The sequence below is a fragment of the Dreissena polymorpha genome, chromosome 5 (assembly GCF_020536995.1).
Source record: "Dreissena polymorpha isolate Duluth1 chromosome 5, UMN_Dpol_1.0, whole genome shotgun sequence".
NCBI classification, from domain to species: domain Eukaryota; kingdom Metazoa; phylum Mollusca; class Bivalvia; order Myida; family Dreissenidae; genus Dreissena; species Dreissena polymorpha.
The window spans coordinates 47,081,817-47,102,605 of record NC_068359.1 but is presented as its reverse complement, the minus strand read 5'-3'; the positions used below and the strand labels follow the sequence as shown (position 1 = coordinate 47,102,605).

The 20,789-nt window shown below is 36.2% G+C and overlaps 1 protein-coding gene across 1 annotated transcript in view; it reads right to left on the bottom strand.

The window, feature by feature from the left end:
- Positions 1–20,789, bottom strand: part of LOC127881831 (neuroepithelial cell-transforming gene 1 protein-like) — a 70,427-nt gene that overhangs the window by 30,865 nt on the left and 18,773 nt on the right. The window contains exons 2-3 of the mRNA XM_052429969.1: positions 8,063–8,135; positions 7,013–7,084 (exon numbers count right to left, since the gene is read on the bottom strand). Coding sequence (XP_052285929.1) covers positions 7,013–7,084; positions 8,063–8,135 — 145 coding nt within the window. The remainder of the gene's footprint in view (positions 1–7,012; positions 7,085–8,062; positions 8,136–20,789) is intronic.

The following is a 20,789-nucleotide window of genomic DNA, read 5'->3' as shown; positions in this document are numbered from 1 at the left end:
ATTTTCTATAATATTCTGTAATTATTTCTTTAAAAAAATGCTGGACACTACATGTATAATTGACATACATTAACAGAAATTCCAATCGCAAATGCCATCAATGTGCAGTTCTAAGAAACAGTTGTTTTGCTTGACGTCATACTACAGACAGCGAAAAATAAAAAAGTTAACAGCAAATTAAAACGAATCTCTTCACAGCACTTAAGAAACTCACTGCCTTTTATTGCAGCAGTTAATGCATTGATGAGCATTTTCTGCTTCCTTATTATTTAAGCTTGATGGATATTACCCATATTATTTTCCCAATGTCTAGACAACTTCCATGTGACGCCGTGTGTGGCCTAGTGACTACAGGACCCTCCAAACCAACCACAGTGTTTTTCCCCACCATTTTGTGAATGGGGCCCAGTCCCTTTGGATTGGGAAAATTTGCAGCATTGTGACTAAAATTGGGAAATTAGTGTTGCTGTTTCTTTCTAAAAATTGCTTCAAAATTGAGAATACAAGTGTTTTCAGTATTATATTTACTAAGGTTGAATTTATATGGATGGGAATTTTTTTGTTGGGGGGGGGGGGGGCCCTCCCATAGGGAATTTTTAGTTCCTATTTGGTAAAAATATATACTTTTTCCATTTGTGAGAGTTTTCTATAGGCATCATGATCTTTTAAAACAAATAAGTATTTTTTCAGTAATGTGCAACCGCGCGTTTGTAATATGAAGTCCCCACACTGAACCGACATTTTTCTAACCGTTCAAATGCGCGATTGCGCTTTACTGAAAAAATACTTATTTGTTTTAAAAGATCATGATACCTATAGAAAACTCTCACGAATGAGCAGGCTCTCCACTTTATCCCATTAAAAATGGTGAAATATTATAAAAAGATATACTTAAAAATGTTAATTAGGTCGCACGTTATTCTCCCAACACAGATCCAAAAAATTCAAGTGGTATAGGCACCGTGGATACTGATGAGCAGCAAACAGCATAAAACCTGGTTTAATGCTGTTTGCTCATAGCTATTTTCACTTTGCTTCTAAGTGGGAAAGGGACAATCAATAGAACAATCATTGTGGAGGCTTCAGTGTAATCCCTGATGTAATGCAGAAGTTTTGAAGATACTTGGCTATTTTAGTCCGGTAATTATACACCAACACTTACATATATATTTATAATGAAGATATTTTCCAGAAAAAAGAAAATCATGCTTTGGTTTCATATTTTGTATAGTCATTCTATAAATGGCAAGATAATAATGAAGTGTATTTTTTTCAAAATTGCCTGTCATGTGGTTTTCCTGATAAGTAAAATTTCACATGGACTAACATGTGTTCTGAAAACGCCCCTCCACGCTTTTTGCCAAATTGATTAATTTGATCCAAAAATGTAATTAAAAAATGCGAAACAATCAAAACATTATTGATATTCTTTTCAATCAGGAAGATTACATCACATGTTTCAATGTTACATTGTACTTATTTTAAATCTTAGAAATGTAAAGTTATCAAAAAATTTCACAATGACCCCCCCCCCCCCCAACACACACCACCAAAATTAACAAGATGTGTTTGTGAAACACAATGTCCCCCTATATGATGTTTGACCTTGTATGATGACCTTGACCTTGTGAAGGATGACCTTGACCTTTCACCACTCAAAATGTGCAGCTCCATGAGATACACATGCATGTCAAATATCAAGTTTCTATCTTCAATATTGCAAAAGTATTCATAAAATAAGCGATTTGGGCCACATATATTTGACCTCTGACCTTGAAGGATGACCTTGACCTTTCACCACTCAAAATGTGCAGCTCCATGAGATGCACATGCATGCCAAATATCAAGTTGCTATCTTCAATATTGCAAAAGTTTTTATAAAATAAGCGATTTGGGCCACATATATTTGACCTCTGACCATGAAGGATGACCTTGACCTTGACCTTACCCACTCAAAATGTGCAGCTCCATGAGATACACATGCATGCCAAATATCAAGTTGCTATCTTCAATATTGCAAAAGTATTCATAAAATGAGCGATTTTGGCCACATATATTTGACCTCTGACCTTGAAGGATGACCTTGACCTTTCACCACTCAAAATGTGCAGCTTTATGAGATACACATGCATGCCAAATATGAAGTTGCTATCTTCAATATAGCAAAAGTTATTGCAAAATGTTAAATTTGGCGCAAACAGACAGACCAACAGACAGGGCAAAAACAATATGTCCCCCACTACTATAGTGGGGGACATAAACATATAGTAATAAAGATTATTTCATAAGTCAAATGAACAAAGTACATAAACAATGTTTTTTTCTTGAATCATCTACATTGTACATGAGCTTAAAAAAGTATAACTTTACTGTCGATTCAAGCAATGAATGTAAAGTTTAATTGCAATTTATATTTGTTTAAATGGTTAATGTTTTCTCCATATGATATTTAATTTAAAACAAGAAACCGTTGGAGACGGGTTATTCTCCCCACAGTTTTTTTTTGTCACAATATTGCACTATATATTCAGATAAAAGGAAACGTCTTTAGGGGCATAACTTTGGACAAAATAATACGATGGATGGTTTAGCAACTTAAAAATTTCAAAGGGTCATAACTCTCTTAATAAATCATCTAACCAGAACCCACTGATAATATGCACATCTCTTCTTGTTAGTGAAGCTTCCCATAAAGTTTCATTGAATTCCGGTCATAAGTTGCGGAGAAATAGCCCGGACAAGAATTGCACTATATGTACAGTTAATGGAAAATTTCAAAGGGTAATAACTCTGTGAAAAATCATCCGACCAGAACCTGCTGATAATATGCACATCTCCTCTTGGTAGTGAAGCTTCCCATAAAGTTTAATTGAATTCCGGTCATTAGTTGCTGAGAAATAGCCCAGACAAAAATTGTGCACGGACGGACGGACACACGGACAGACGAAGAGTTGACTATATGCTCCCCCAAAAAAATTTCTTTAGTGTATAAAACTCATAGCCTTGAAAAAGGCTATGTTTCAAGTGTGTTATAATCTATAGATTATTGAACTTGAAATGAAATTAACTAAACAGTTTCTTGATTGCAAAATGACACTTTAGCAGCACTTTATAATATAAATAAAACAAGAGCACCGCATAAGGGGTGCCACGCTCGGCTGCGGGTGCAGTTTTGAATAGATGAAAGCTTGTCAGAATTTATTTTATTTTTTCAGAGGTCACAGTGACCTTGACCTTTGACCTAGTGAACCAAAAATGGGTGTGGCATGTAGAACTCATGCAGCTACATATGAAGTTTCAAAGTTGTAGGTTGAAGCACTTTGATTTTAGAGCCAATGTTCAAAACCTTGACAAAATGTCAAGGTTTTAGCGGACGGCGGACACGACGAGCTGGCTATGACAATACCTCGGGTTTTCTCCGAAAAAAGCCGAGCTAAAAATTCAGTTAAACATGACTAATAAGACTATTGTCAAGCAATATAAGTCCCCTATACCTACGCAGGATCCACCATTTTTAGCAAAATTTGTAGTTAATTTGTTGCCATAGCAACAAGAATTCTTGACGTAGGAACAAAATGAAATGACATGCATAATCTCCATATTGCCATCTAACCTTGTTTGAAGTTTCATGAAAAAATATGAAGAACTTATAAAGTTATCGCCGGATCCACTATTTTCAGCAATATTTCTAGTATATTTGTTGCCATAGCAACCAGAATCCTTGTTGTAGGAACAAAATGAAATGGCGTGCATAATCTCCATATTGCCATCTGTCCATGTTTCAAGGTTCATGAAAAAATATGAACTTTTAAAGTTATCGCAGGATCCAGAAAAGTGTGACAGACTGACTGACTGACTGACTGACTGACTGACTGACATACTGACGGACACACAGAGCGCAAACCATAAGTCCCCTCGTGTTTCACCTATAAGGGAATAATAAACAGTTGGAAATCAGATATTTATAATAATATTAATTATGTTTCATTCCTATTGATTTTAGGGTTTTTCACGTTATTTTTCCAAATCCAAAAGACACAGGCTGAAAAATATTAAGCAAAAAAAACAAACACTGTTACTTCGTATTGGGAAAAATGGCTAGAAAATCAGATTGAGAATGCATTCCTTTTTCTACTGCTTTCAAGTTCCCAATAGCTGAACCCTTTCCCAAAGTAAAATGTGCATATTTTTTTCGCAATTTAGAGCAAAACATTCCAAACTAACAAAAAAACTTTGTTTTTATTTCCTAAATAAAGTGTAAATATCATATTCAAAACTTTCCAGCCTATTTACAGACTGACATTTCTTGTGGATATCCATTTACCATTGACAATTTAGTATACAAAGGGAGAGAACAGTTATAGCAAAAGGGTCTTGTTTATCTAATATTTCCAAAGCTTCAACTTATAGAGATGGATAGGGAAATCAACTAAATATTAAACTTTATTTCAAATTTCTTTTTGTTTTGAAACAATAAATTGGGAATTTTAGACAGTCTTTTAGGAATAATATATACATTTTGAGATTGTAAATGAAACTAGAGCTTTGTCACAGAAATGACAAATACCCCCACATGCCCCATTGACACATAATATTTTGCATGTCGTACGTCTTCACAAAAAACAGCGGACACCATGCTCAATTTTTAAAACGCACTAAGTGACCCCTTGACCTAGTTTTTTACCCAGAAAGGTCCATGTTCTAACTTGGCCTTAAGGTCATCTCCATAAAACTTCTGACCAAGTTTGTTGAAGATCGGATGTAAACTACTTGAATAAGAGAGCGGACACCATGCTGAATGTAAAAAAAACGCACTAAGCGACCCCGTGACCTAGTTTTAGGCCCCGAATGGTCCATGTTCAAACTTACCCTAGAGATCATTTAGAAACCTTGTGACCAAGTTTGGTGAGGATTGGAGGAAAATTACTTGAATTAGAGAGCGGACAACATGGTGAGGTTTAAAATGCACTAAGATACCCCGTGACCTATTTTTTGACCCGGCATGACCCATATTCAAACTCGACCTAGACATCATCTAGATACAACTTCTGACCAAGTTTGGTGAAGATTGGAAAATGCACTAAGTGACCCCGTTACTTAGTTTTTGACCCAGCAAGGCCCATGTTCGAACTTGGCCTTAAGATCATCTAGATACAACTTCTGACAAAGGTTGGTGAAGATGGGATGAAAACTACTTGAATTAGAGAGCAGACAACATTGTGATGTTTAAAATGCACTTAGTGACCCCGTGACCTTGTTTTTGACCAGGCATGACCCATATTCAAACTTGCTCTAGACATTAGCAAGATACAACTTCTGACCAATTTTGGTGAAGATTGGATAAAAACTACTTGAATTAGAGAGCGGACAACATGGTGAGGTTTAAAACACACTAAGTGACCCGGTGACCTAGTGTTTGACCCGGCATGGCCCATGTTCAAACTTGACCTACACATAATCTAGTTACAACTTTTGACCCAGTGTGGTGAAGATCGAATTTAAACTACTTGAAATAGAGAGCGGACACCATGCTCAATGTGTAAAATGTACTAAGTGACCCCGTGACCTAGTTTTTGACCTGGCAAGGCCCATGTTCGAACTTGGCCTACACATCATCTAGATACAACTTCTGACCAAGTTTGGTGAAGATCGGATGAAAACTACTTGAATTAGAGAGCGGACAACATGCTGAATGTTTTAAACGCACTTAGTGACCCCGTGACCTAGTTTTTGACCAGGCAAGGCCAAAGTTCGAACTTGGCCATAAGATCATCAAGATACAACTTCTGACCAAGTTTGGTGAAGATCGGATGAAAACTACTTGAAATAGAGAGCGGACAACATGCTGAATGTTTAAAACGCACTAAGTGACCCCGTGACCTAGTTTTTGACCCGACAAGGCCCATGTTCGAACTAGGCCTAGACATCATGTAGATACAACTTCTGACCAAGTTTGGTGAAGATCGGATGAAAACTACTTGAAACAGAAAGCGGACACTTAATATGGACCGACCGACATACCGACAGACTGACAGACAAGCTCACTCCTATATACCCCCCTAAACTTCGTTTGTGGGGGTATAATTAGAAAATTGGCCCCATTTAAGCCCAAATTTGAAAACAACAGATGTGTTTGTCAGAAACACAATGCCACCTATTGTGCCGCTTTGAAATAAAATTTCAATATATCATTTGGGAGGTTTAGAAATTATCTCCCATTTAAAGCTTATTACTTCCCTTGGATTGTATTTTTTATGTTTGACCTTGAATGATGACCTTGACCTTTCACCACTCAAAATGTGCAGCTCCATGAGATACATACATGTATGCATGCCAAATATCAAGTTGGTATCTTCAATATTGCAAAAGTTATGGCAAATGTTAAAGTTTTCGGACGGAATGACGGACAGACAGTTCAAATGCTTTATGCCACCCTACCGGGGGCATAAAAACAAAACAACAACAATTCTAATATAGAGGAAAAAATACACGCATAGCTAACATCCATCAAAGCTAAGTAGCAAGAAATACAGATGAAACGTGTCATTTAGGGTTAATTTCATACGCACAGACAAACAAACAAGCCAAAGAAGGAGCAGACTGGCGTATTGATATATGCATCTTGGAATCAGAAGATGCCAGCCACATTAAAAGGGGCTAAACTTTTTTGATTGTTGATGAAGGATGACAAAAATGGCAATTGCACAAATCAATATTATAAGGAACAATGCCGGCAAGTTTGAATGCTTTTCATTGAAAATTGCAGTAGAATGCCTGCTGACAAGTCTGTCTAAGGACCAACAGACTGACAGACTTTCCATGGTGATTCCAGTATACCCCCCCCCCTTTAATTTTGTGACTGGGAGGATGTTTTTTTTCATGAACCCATGTTAAAGTGTAATAATACAATCAAACAAATAAAACGGCAACATAATGGATCTAATATGAACAGAGCAATAGATTTTGAAACTGAAACATGTATGCAAATCACAAATGTTAACTGTGCACAAACCTGTTGACTGGTGCCAGATTCAAAACTCTGCAAACTAACACAGTCATCTTCAATCTTGCGCTTTCTTTTACGCTGAAATACCAGAATACATGTGATATAATTATCAAATAAACCAAAGAGTAATCCTAAATTTATAAATATTAAAATAACTCAAGGCTTATGTCAATGGACTGGTTTGCCGGTGATGTTAAATTTCAGAGCCAGTTTTGACAAGCTCTTCTTTTATTGAGTTTTAACTTTTTGAAAGGTCTATTTTTGTTCACTTACGTAGGAAACAAACATTGTTATGGTCAACTATGACATTTAATCTCTTAGTGTGACCTTGATCTTTGAGGTGAGGAGACTTGTGTAACAAACAAGACAATGCCATAGGATGGCTAACATTTGTGCCAAATTATTTTTACTCTTGACCACTAAGTGTGACCTTGACTGTTGAGAAAGGGTGACGAGTGCTACATGCAACATGTCTTATGGTGGTTGACATATATTTCAAGGTAAAGGCTAAGGGATTTCAGCAGATTTTAAAAACCAGGAGTCAAAATGACCCAAGGTCTCAAAATAATGAGGTGTCCAAAAAAAAATGATCATGGTGAAAATACTGAAGTAACTTGAAATTTTCCTAAATGAATGTATATGGTTTTGCAATAGCTTTCTTGTATCATAATAATGAATATAACATTTTCACTGGTCCTTTTTTCAAGTTGGATTGTGGAAAACAAAATGTGTCAAAATAATGCAAGGCTAATTTTTTGCAGGAGTCAAGAATGAGAAAATTGCAACTTGTTTGCATCAAATTGCAGGATTCTTCTTCAATTAAAATCACTTACTGGCTGGAGCTAAACTTATCACAGGCGTAAAGTGTGAGTGCTATATGATGTCTTCTTCAAAGGGGGCCATTACCGGCAAAACAGCCACTCATGTGTTTTTAAACATGTTACAGGAAAAAGGCATTTTGTTTCTGACAAAACTTGTTTGAAAATGTTAAATAAGTTTATAACAAAAGTATTCAGCAAGGTACCATACAAAAGTTCTTATTCAATTTAGTCATACCAAAATTGACAATTCAGGAAAGAGTCCAATCACTGAATGTCTTCTTGCTTTCTTTTCTTCATTGCATGAAACCCTGGAAAACAATATACATGTATATAAATTTAGCGTCTATTTTGGGAGTTTATCATCTGGATATTGGGAAATTTGATTTACAAAAAAGTAAGTAGGACAATACAGAGTCTTTTTAAATGTGTCGTCATTAAATATTATAAAGAGCATTCACATGATTTAAACATTTATTGATGCGTTTTAAATCATGAAAAACACAATGAAAACATTCTTTATTATAGGTCCCTGTTGACAAAATTTACCTCTAAGCTACATGTCAAAAAATGCTCTTTTTTGCTGTTTACATGTATTTTGTTACTTTCAATTTAAGCTTTTTCTGTTGCAAACAAATCATATCATAACAAGGGCTGTTTGTAAAACATGCATGCCCCCCTATATGGGCTATAAGTTGTAGTAGCAGCCATTGTGTGAATACGTTTTTTGTCACTGTGAACGGTGGTGGTGGTGGTGGTGGTGGTGGTGGTGGTGGTGGAGGAGTAGTAGTAGTAGTAGTAGTAGTAGTAGTAATTGTAGTAGTAGTAGTAGTAGTAGTAGTAGTAGTAGTAGTAGTAGTAGTAGTAGTAGTAGTAGTAGAAGTAGTAGTAGTAGTAGTAGTAGTAGTAGTAGTAGTAGTAGTAGTATTAGAAGTAGTAGTAGTAGTAGAAGTAGTAGCAGCAGCAGTAGTAGTAGTAGTAGTAGTAGTAGTAGTATGCATTACAAAAATGCAGTTAGCCTTACATTTGGTAAAATTTAAATATATTACAAGGGAGGCAATTGCTGTAACAAAAAGAACATGCATAAACGGTAGTTGTTTCCCTTGTTTGAACCATGCTTAATCCTTAAAATGCCAGTAACTGTGACCTTCACCTGTGACCTTGACCTTTGACCTAGTGACCTCAAAATCAATAGGGGTCATCTGCGAGTCATGATCAATGTACCTATGAAGTTTCATGATCCTAGGCCCAAGCGTACTTGAGTTATCATCCGGAAACCACCTGGTGGACGGACCGACCGACCGACAGACCGACATGAGCAAAGCAATATATCCCCTCTTCTTCGAAGGGGGCATAATGGTGGTGGTGGTGGTGGTGGTTGTGGTGGTGGCGGTGGTGGTGTAGTAGTAGTAGTAGTAGTAGTAGTAGTAGTTGTAGTAGTAGTAGTAGTAGTAGTAGTAGTAGTAGTAGTAGTAGTAGTAGTTGTAGTAGTAGTAGTAGTAGTAGTAGAAGTAGTAGAAGTAGTAGTAGTAGTAGTAGTAGTAGTAGTAGTAGTAGTAGAAGTAGTAGTAGTAGTAGAAGTAGCAGCAGCAGTAGTAGTAGTAGTAGTAGTAGTAGTAGTAGTATGCATTACAAAAATGCAGTTAGCCTTACATTTGGTAAAATTTAAATATATTACAAGGTAGGCAAATGCTGTAACAAAAAGAACATGCATAAACGGTAGTTGTTTCCCTTGTTTGAACCATGCTAAATCCTTAAAATGCCTATTTCCAGTAACTGTGACCTTCACCTGTGACCTTGACCTTTGACCTAGTGACCTCAAAATCAACAGGGGTCATCTGCGAGTCATGATCAATGTACCTATGAAGTTTCATGATCCTAGGCCCAAGCGTTCTTGAGTTATCATCCGGAAACCACCTGGTGGACGGACCGACCGACATGAGCAAAGCAATATACCCCCTCTTCTTCGAAGGGGGGCATAATAATAACTAAACAGAAAATAACAAGAGATGTGTTTGTCAGAAACACAATGCCCCCTACTGCGCTTGTAAGCCATATATTTGACCTTTGACCTTGAGGATGGCCTTGACCTTCCACCACCCAAAATGTGCAGCTCCATGAGATTCACAATTCAGTGATTTTTTCACCCAATTGGGAACGGGTCCGGTACCCATGCCATTGGGAATTTTTCACTTCGTGAAATCACCAAATTGGGAAAAAAAAGAGTAGCGAAATCTTCAAATTGGGAAAAATCAAGTTGTGAATTGTACCAATTGGAGAATGGTATTAATATGACTTTGTTTAACTTTTGTCAGCTTTAAATGACACAGGAAAGCAACATTTACTTTCATTCACAATCTTGCACAAACAACAACAGAACACAGATTGTTACAGAGTTCTCTGTTTTTATCTCCTTTAAATATATCAAGAATGGTGTCTTTCTGGGCTGATGAGAGTCCAGACACCCACAGGCTGCATAGCCTTATCTGAGCACTAAGTGCTTATTTTTGTTGCAGTGTACCGAGGGGAATGGGTGGACGAAACAGATGCCGAACTTTTTACGATATTTAAAACATTTAAGTAATTTAAAATATTTACCGGTAGCACCTTTTCATCACATATTTATCATCATTATATTATCATCATTCCTATGACTGCTTTTGTAACAAACCACAACCTTAATGCATGGGGCATCTAGTACATCTATTACTGTTTATCCGAATACTATACATGTCCGAAATATGTACACTTAAGTTGCCTTACCTGTTTAACTTTAATAATCCAAATTTTCCTTGTTGTTATCTGGTTTAAAAAACCTTATCAAACTTTTGTTAAATCTAGTTAATGCTTTCTCCATTATTGAATCACCATTACTTGTAATTTGAATCGCCAGCTTTGAATTGAACGCGGGTTGAATGTTACACTTACAATATGTCCGCCATTTGCAATGTCGAAGGTCATGACGTAGCAATTAAATACTACTCGGAAAATTTATATCTAATCAAGGAAATGTGTTTTCTCAATGTCTATTGTGTAGTTTTAGGACTTGTGAGTATAAAATGTTGTTGTTTTTTGTTTTTTATCGAGTGCACCGGGATTGTCTCCCATATGGCCATCGCCCCCAGAAAGACGTGTTAGTTGGTTACGGGGGATAGTGCAAGATACAGGAGACACCCCGTTCCAGAGGTGACCCTGGGTCTTTTAGTGCCCGGTGTATAGCACCTAGTACACTGCACCTCGGTTTAACGTCTCATGCGAAAGACGAATTAGTAGGTTAGGTGCAGCGGGGGATCGAACCAGCGATCTCTGGATTGTGAAGCCAGTGTGTTACCACTAGACCACGGATCCGCTACTGTGAGTATAAAAATGATGCGATACACGTTTTTAATGTACGAATGTAACGTTAAATGTTTAAACCAGTCATTGATTGAGAAGTCAAATCGGCCGAAACTTAAAACGGTCTCGAAATACGTCAAGTTGGCGTTTTCGGGAAATGTTTACTCAATTTTGATTGGGATTTTTTGTATTTTTTCGGCAATTGGGACTGGTCCGGTTCATTTTCGGAACAGGTCCGTAGGTCATTGGGAACTGGTCCGTTTACCGGCCCCGTCCAAAGAAGGAAAAAAACACTGTACACATGCATGCAAAATATCAAGTTGCTATCTTCAATATTGCAAAAGTTATGGGCAATGTTAAAGTTTTCGGAATGACAGACAGACCGAAGGACAGACAGTTCAACTGCTATATGCCATACTACCGGGGGCATAAAAATCAATAATGTAAAATAACTTTTCAATTGAGTGTGTTCGTGTCTAATTAAGCAGAAAACTGATGAGATCAGCTGTCAGTTTCCAGCGTTTTTTTTCCCCAAAGGGGAAAAGTACCTGTACCTCTACAATTGGGAATTTTTCGATGTCATGAAATCTTCAAATTGGAAAAAAACGAGTTGCGGAATCAATGAATTGGGAAAAATTCGAGTCACAAAATTGATGAAATGTGAATCTTTAAAATGCATCTTATCTATCATAAGGGGCTATATTCTGCATCACAAAGCATTTTAAGCTCTAGGTTTTCACAGAAAAACTACTGGTGATGATATTTTGACAATCATGACATATCATGTAATGTGAAAATTGTGTTATTGCCACTTCAGTAGGAATGTGCCTGTCAATGGAAAAAAATATCTTCTAGTGATAATCTCTGAGGTTGCAAAGAAAATAATATTAATAACAGGGGACAAAAATTCCACTCGTCCGCTCAAATTGACGAGTGAAATCTATAAAGGACAAGTGAATTTCCCTAAAGCGCTCGTCCTACAGGACGAGAGAAAAAGCTGATGTTAAAATATGTATTTTAGGACCCGTAAATAATTAAACAAGAGTTCCGCGGTCGGAGATGACCGCATTGAAGCCGGATTTTTGATTTAAATGACAGGAAAGTACCTTTCGTGTTTTTGTCAATGCAATACTTAAATTACTGAAATATTGTTCAAAGGTCAAAATGAAATGTAAGTACTTTTCAAGGCATGAGCAAACCTTGTGTTATGTTTTGAATGCATATAACAATTTTAACATTTTAACATTGAAGGTCACAGTGACCTTGACCTTCAAATGAATGACATTGAAATGAGCAGTGGTGATCTTCTAGTACTGGCCAACCTTTATGTCAAGTTTGAAGACTCTAGGTACAAGCATACCAAAGTTATAACATGGAATAAGAACTTTAACATTTTTACCTACCAAAGTTATAAGAACTTTAACATTTTTACATTCAAGGTCACAGTGACCTTGACCTTAGAATGAATGACCTTGAAATGACCAGTGGTCATCTAAGTGTGCTTGCAAACCTTCATGTCAAGTTTGAAGACTCTATGTCCAAGCATACCAAAGTTATAACAATTTTAACATTTTAACATTTAAGGTCACAGTGACCTTGACCTTCAAATGAATGACATTGAAATGACCAGTGGTCATCTTCTAGTACTGGCCAATCTTTATTTCAAGTTTGAAGACTCTAGGTACAAGCAAACCAAAGTTATAACATGAAATAAGAACTTTAACATTTTTACATTCAAGGTCACAGTGACCTTGACCTTCAAATGAATGACCTTGAAATGTCCAGTGGTTACTTACTAGTTCTGGCCAACCTTCATGTCAAGTTTCAAGACTCTAGGTCCAAGCATACCAAAGTTATAACAACTTTAACATTTTTACATTCAAGGTCACAGTGACCTTGACCTTCAAATGAATGACCTTGAAATGTCCAGTGGTTACTTACTAGTTCTGGCCAACCTTCATGTCAAGTTTCAAGACTCTAGGTCCAAGCATACCAAAGTTATAACAACTTTAACATTTTTATATTGAAGGTCACAGTGACCTTCACCTTCAAATGAATGACCTTGAAATGACCAGTGGTCATCTGTTAATCCTGGCCAACCTTCATGTCAAGTTTGAAGACTCTAGGTCCAAGCATACCAAAGTTATACCATGAAATAAGAACTTTAACATTTTTACATTCAAGGTCACAGTGACCTTGACCTTCAAATGAATGACCTTGAAATGACCAGTGGTTACTAACTAGTTATGGCCAACCTTCATGTCAAGTTTCAAGACTCTAGGTCCAAGCATACCAAAGTTATAACAACTTTAACATTTTTATATTGAAGGTCACAGTGACCTTCACCTTCAAATGAATGACCTTGAAATGACCAGTGGTCATCTGTTAATCCTGGCCAACCTTCATGTCAAGTTTGAAGACTCTAGGTCCAAGCATACCAAAGTTATACCATGAAATAAGAACTTTAACATTTTTACATTCAAGGTCACAGTGACCTTGACCTTCAAATGAATGACCTTGAAATGACCAGTGGTTACTAACTAGTTATGGCCAACCTTCATGTCAAGTTTCAAGACTCTAGGTCCAAGCATACCAAAGTTATAACAACTTTAACATTTTTTATATTGAAGGTCACAGTGACCTTGACCTTCAAATGAATGACCTTGAAATGACCAGTGGTCATCTGTTAATCCTGGCCAACCTTCATGTCAAGTTTGAAGACTCTAGGTCCAAGCATACCAAAGTTATACCATGAAATAAGAACTTTAACATTTTCGAGCACGCCACCCCGCCCGCCCGCCCCCCCGCCCGCCCGACAACATCAATCTATAAGCCGAGATTTTTTCGAAAAAAATCCGGCTAATAAAATCATTTTCTTAAAGCATATCTATTCCGAAAGTAGAACGAGAATGAACTGGAAATTGTAATTGTAAATTTCATACAACAGGTGCGCATTGTTATGCGAGACTAAGTCCCGAGTAAATATTGGTGTCAATGTTGACAGGGAACCATCCGACTGCATTCACTGTAAGTATAGATTTTTAAAGAATTATTTAACTGCAAAGTACAGTTTATAACTAGTCTGAATTTCGTCCGAAAAATGTCAGACATTTGAGCGTTCTTTAAAGGGATGGGGGGGGTTTGATGTTCAAACATCCCAAACGGAAAGCACGCAAGCATTAGAAAAAAAGTAAAACAGCAGTCTTCATTTATTTATTTTGTGTTCCTCATAAATAACTTATTTCACTGCTTTACATTTCTTTTTTGATCAGCTGGCATGAATAACTGAGTAAGCAGCATTTTAGCAGTGATATAGTAATTTTTATTAGTCATATTAGCCCTTTGCAAACTTTATTTCACACATATTCAAGGACGAGTGCATGTGTTTGCAGGACGAGTGCAAATTTAAATGCACTCGCCCTGCAGGACGAGTGCCGTTTAGAAATATTTTTGTCCCCTGAATAATTTTGTTTAAGCCCATAAAAGTCTCGCAAGCCCTGCAATGTTTTAAGTGAGTAAAATTAAAAACTTAAAAAACAAAACAAAAACAACAACAATGGAACTTAGACTGGTTTGAAATCTTTCAACAATAGACAGTGAGAATAGCCACACAAAACCAAAATGAGTTTTTAGCATAGGTGCGTTTACGCACCTATGCTTATGGTATATACCACATTTCATAAATCCACATCGATCGGTTGCCCATTATGAAGCCTTACCTGATCAAAAATCAGACGAAATATCTATTTAATTTAGTATATGGTCATTCTTACAATTTTTTTTGGAAACGTTTTTCTAACGTTTTCTTCCAAGAATATTGCTGACACCGTTTTTAGTGAATTTTTCAAGACCGTTTTATGTCAAAAAATCTTCTTATAACCTAAAACAAATTTTGTTCGTAAAACAATTCTATCTGCACTATAAATCTCAATCTCCTACGCAGTGGCCTCCCTTATACTAGAAGTTACTGACCGGGCGAAGCAAGGGAAGTAACTGCTGTGAGGAGTTTCTATAAAAATCTGCATTCAGAAATCTGTAGTCAGAACTCAATCTGTTGTGCACGTCTGCATCTAACGCTTACCACAAGTTTTACGACAAATTCTTGACGCAGACGAATAGGGTAGCGTCTATTTTCATTTGTGAAAAGAATAGTTCGATACAGATCTGTCCGTGCTTAAATTTTGAAAGGCTTGGGTAATTATTTTTCATAAGCGTTTCAAACACTGATGTAAATGGAAAGATTATCTATTTAAATAGTCGGTAATTGTTTGAAATTATTGATTTGAGAAATTCGCGGATGGCGATATCGAACTACATTATACCACGTGACGCCATTCTTCCCTGTATCTTGCACCTATGCTTTTAACGCCATCGGCGCTCTCGTTAGAATCAGGGCCCTCTCTTGCCGCTAGGGGAAGCCACCCACAGCCCTCATGAGGGAGAATTTCGCGTCGTTTTGGGCGAAAAGGGGAATTTTAGAAGATCTTTTCACCAACCATTCAACACCTAAAATTGCTATATTTTAATGTAATAATGCCATAAAATGCTTATGTATATGTTGTAATTACAGTGTTTTTTTTCCCCAAAGGGGAAAGGTACCTGCAAAAAATAACCCACTTTCATACCAAAACACACTTAAACCAACATAAAATTGTGTTTTTTCTGAGTTTTTCTTAGTGGAAGTTGGTTTTTGCTAATAAAAGTGAGTTTTATGTGCGCTAAACTGTGCTTAACTGAGTTTAAAGTTGGTTATTTTAAGATGTGTGTTTAAGCGAATTTTTCTGTAAAAGTCGGTTTTTTGTGTGTCAAAAGTGAGCCTTTTTATTTATGAGTTGATTTATGTGTGTTTAAGTGTGTCTTTTTGTTTTATAAGCGAGTCTTTTACAACAGAAGTTGGTCTTTTTTTAAACAGAAGTGGGTTTAAGCGAGTTTAAATTGGTCTTTTTGTTAATAAGTTGAGAGCTGCAACCAGGCTTAAAGACTCACTTTAACACACTTTTCAACAAGTTGGTCTTTTGTTTATTAATATAACTCATCAATGAAACAATAATTCTTCAACTGGGTCTTTGTTTGATGTTTATAGCCATAAATAATACAAGTTAATTGTAAAGAGGCTTTTTTTACAGCTTGTTTGCCATTGTCCCTTTTGTACATTTGTGTGCTCCCCATAATTTTTAGGGAATATTGGATGAAAATGGCTCTTTCAGAACATCACAGGTTCACAGATGGACAACAAGTATCACTGACAAAAACTATAACAATGGTCAAGCTTAGTTTTATACATGAAAATGAAAGAGTTTGTGTTTCACTTTGATTTTTTTCTTAATGTTTGTTTTTATTATAAACAATATCTTATGATTGTTTTATGTCTTAATTTTTATTTTTTATTTTTTTTTAAACAATCTTATATGATTGTTTTATATTTGTTTAAAACAGTATTTACTTGTTAAATCTGCATATTTAAATAATTATGGTATTGAAAACATTATTTTGGAAATAATCTATTTATTTTTGAACATAAGTTATGCAAGATTTTGATATTTTCATATGATACCATCATATTCATTTTCTTAATTTGCAATAAAATAATAAAATGCCAAACATGACCTGTGTTACATAAACTGTCAACAAAATAACAAGACAATACCTAAAAACACCCTTATTTCACACCACTAACAATAAACAGATAACAATCTGTCAGGCATTCAGCGCTCAACAGGGTTACTGATTATCTAGGGGTAGATAAGGCTACTGATGGGGTTTGCCTAGAGATAAGGCTGTGTGGAATGAGATATGAGGCTTTTAATTGGCTAGGAAGAAAACAACAATTTTTGAAAAACAAACTGGTGTCAGCAATTGAATATTGAGCTAAATTTAATTCTGCAACATTAATATAAAGAAGTGAAAGACTTATAATGGTGAAATTCTGTCAGCATGAAGTATTGTGTGATGAAAACAATGTGTTTTTACTGCAATGTGGAAATCAACAATAAGTTGGTTGGAAAGGAGGTTGAACTGCCTGTTGTTTTTCGGCGTAAGCTGTTTTAAGCCAGCTTTTCACCCTGACTTGACCTTTGTAAGTGTCCAATAATATTCAAATAAAATTTACCGCGGCTAGGTACGAATGAATACACTTCATTTATTCCATTGGCTGAGTTGAGTATAACACCAGAACATTGGAAACATATCCGCGTCTTTGTAACACTGTTTTACTGCATGAAACAATTTTATCTCTAATTAAAAGGCTCAATAGATAGAACAGTTTTACAATCAATTTTCGACATAAATACAGTTTGTGCGTTCACCTTTTATTTTCAGAGAATTACCAGCGCAAAAGCGTTTATACTAAAGGCTATATTCTCATATTTAGTACTTACTTGCATTGCATTTCAACCCGCGAGGTTTCGGGTCAATTCGCGGCCAGTGTGTAAAAGTCAGAGTTTATATACAGGTCATCACCGGAGTTCGCAGAAGGGGTTGCGATCTTTTCATTGAAGGAAAAAATTGTAATCTATGCTATTTTTGTCTGATGGAGTAAATAGTTTGTTTATTCGCTTTGTCGATATATCAATATTTTAGGCACAGCTGTTGCCTTGGTCGTGTACTGTTGGCGTAAACAAGCCGTCGTTTCAGCAGCAGAATTGTTACCTAACTTTAATGCATTGCATTCCAATCCGCAAGGTATCAAGGTCAGTTTGCGGTCAGTTGCAGAAATCTTTATATAAACGCCGTCTCGTAAACTTTGTGCACTTGAAGTCTGTTTTGATCAGAAAGATACTAAATAAAGATGTGGTATGTCAATCATCGATTTTTAATATGTTTTCAACATTTGCATGATAAGGACCAATTTTGATAAAATTAATTAGAAATATTTATCCATTTAGACCAGTTTATTAAGCATGAGCACAATAATTCACTATACTATAATTATGCAATTAAATAAGATTCGAGTATTGCCGGCTGACCTATATGCACTCGTTTATTTTCATGTTTCTTGTGTTTTTCTATTCTGTAAATATAGATATCTGAGTAATAATATCACATAAAGCAAAATAAGCCACGAAATCTGGCGCAACACCCCGTAATTGATTTGCTTGTGATGTAGCTAAGAACTGCGCAGAAAAAAGGCATCCGCTACTTTTTATCTCATAGAGATAACTTTTGATCGTTCATAAACATCGACCACAATCAACGCCGTATATCTTTTTTTAAAGATATTTCTTGTTTGGAATACTGAAGAACAGTTTTAACAGGTTTATATTGTCATTTCTTCATCCCTTTTTTATTTAGTTTATTGAATTAATTATGATCATTATCATATTTATGTATTGTCACTAGGAAATGTAAATGGATTAGTTATTGTATTGCAATTTAAAGGAAAAACAACACAATTTGAAGCAAAAATAGATAAACTTGCACATGAAAAAGTGTAAATGTTGTGTACAGTGAATAATTATGGTTGTGTTTCATGGTTATTGTCATCTTAAATTTTATTTATAGCTATTTTTGGTTATAACTGAACGGATTTCTTTCCCTCATACTTAATTAGAACTTATATATTTTAATTTTGAAGGTTAACTCTTGCCACAAGGCAAAATTGACATTGATGGGAAGATCCTTTGGAAAGAATGTGCAACATGGCCTGCCTGATGTATGAACTTTTATACCTGGTTTTTACCCTGCACGAGCTGGCAAACTTGAGGGGAACAAGAGTGGGAAAACCTCGCCCTGTCCTTGACCAAGAAAGCTCGATTTGTTGAGAGGTAAACTATACAGGTTATTGCATTTACAATGCCACCAGACCACACAGCCAAATGAGACCACGCATCTTGGTACATTTTCAAACTGCATTTTCTACCAAACGCAATTTCTTTTAATAATTAATGAAAAGTGCTAAGTCACATGTGATCACGGGATTAAAATTTCAAAAATAAACAAACAAAAACAACAAGCAAATAACTAAAATTTATTATTATTAAAGCAACAAGATTACCATAACAGCATTATTTCATAGTTAAGTGGAACGAAAACATAACCAATCAACATGTTTGAAGAATGCCTTGCCCTTTTGAAAGTGATATGGTATTAATCCTTTGCAGATCAACTGGCATAAGAGATGCTCAAGAGGAGAAGGACACAAGCAGCATCAATGGTACATGTCGCTCCAGCGCCTGCTATCCAGGTCTCTCTACCAGCTGCTTTCCAGGTCCCTCCACCCGCCAAGATCACAGGGGTTTTTCAGCACTGTCTGCGTCTCCGGGAAACGGACTCATTCCCAAAGCAAACGGACCCGTTCCCAATCGAATTTTGATTGCATTTTTCCCAATTTCAAAAAATAAAATCTTCCAAAATCGTAAAAAGTAAACATTATTTATATCGAAAGAGTGACTTCCCTTCATTCGCGACGTAATAAAGCCTTTAGTGACACAGTTTTTTTGGTGTATTTGCCGGATGCATTTACTCTCAGCGATGACGTTCGAACTGTTCTGCATTATACAAGAGTATATAGAGCCGCACAATACACATTCTATACCATATCTGTAGACGCTTATTTTCAATCATGGCTTCGCACAATAGTAAATATTACATTAAAAAAACACACAAAAAATAGACGCTAAAGGATGTGTAACGATATCATCGATGTTTTCGAAACGCTCAGAATCTTCCGAAATTACTGCCGCGAGTAACCCTGAACAGACAGGCTCGGACGATAAGCAGCAAAATGTAACAGCAACAGAAGTAATGCCAGGGTCGTCAATCACAAAATCGGCAATTGAATGCTCAGAGCCTTGTAAGAAAGTTGTAGTTCAATTGTCATTTAATACATTTAAGTATGAAATGAAATACCTATGGCTCTATTTTAGCTCGGTCAAAAATGTTGCTGTAACTTGTGTTTGGGCAGTGTTTGTTTTGCATGTGTTTATATAAAGAAAATTGTTAAACCACAGACTTATTTGAGCATGATTAATTCAATTTTTTTCCCAAAATGAGCCGTTTCACGAAATAAAAATTCCCAAGATGGGCAATTTTGTCGATAAAAAATTCCCAATTTGGTCAGACTCCTTTTCCCAAAGTAGGCAGAAAAACCCCTGGATCAGGTCTAGGTCCCTGCACTGGCTGCTGTCCAGGTCCCCTAGCAGTCAAGGTCTCTCCAGTGGCTGCTGTGCAGGTCCCAACACCGTATGCCGTCATGGTCCCTCCATACGCTGAAATCCAGGTTCCTCATTCCACTGCGGTTCAGGTACCTCCAACAGCTGAGATCCAGGTCTCTGCAGCAGCTGCGGTCTAAATACTCCACCCGCAGTGGTCCACTGCGGTCAACCTTTTGCTTTAAAATCTTCCATAAATGTCTATTATTGTATAATGTATTGTAAAAATAATCTGTTTGTATTAATTTGCGGTGTACTATTTTTGTCATATAAACATAATTTTCGTACACATTGTGTTTTTTTCCCTTTTAACCACATGGGGCTTATAATGAACTGTTGTAATTGCTTCACAAAACCATTTTTTCTAGAACATATCAGTCCAAAATTATTTTTTTTCACACTGCAAAATCCCACCTAAGGCTCACAAAAAACCTACTTTCTTAAAAAAAACTCACTAAAACACTGTTAAAACCCACAAAA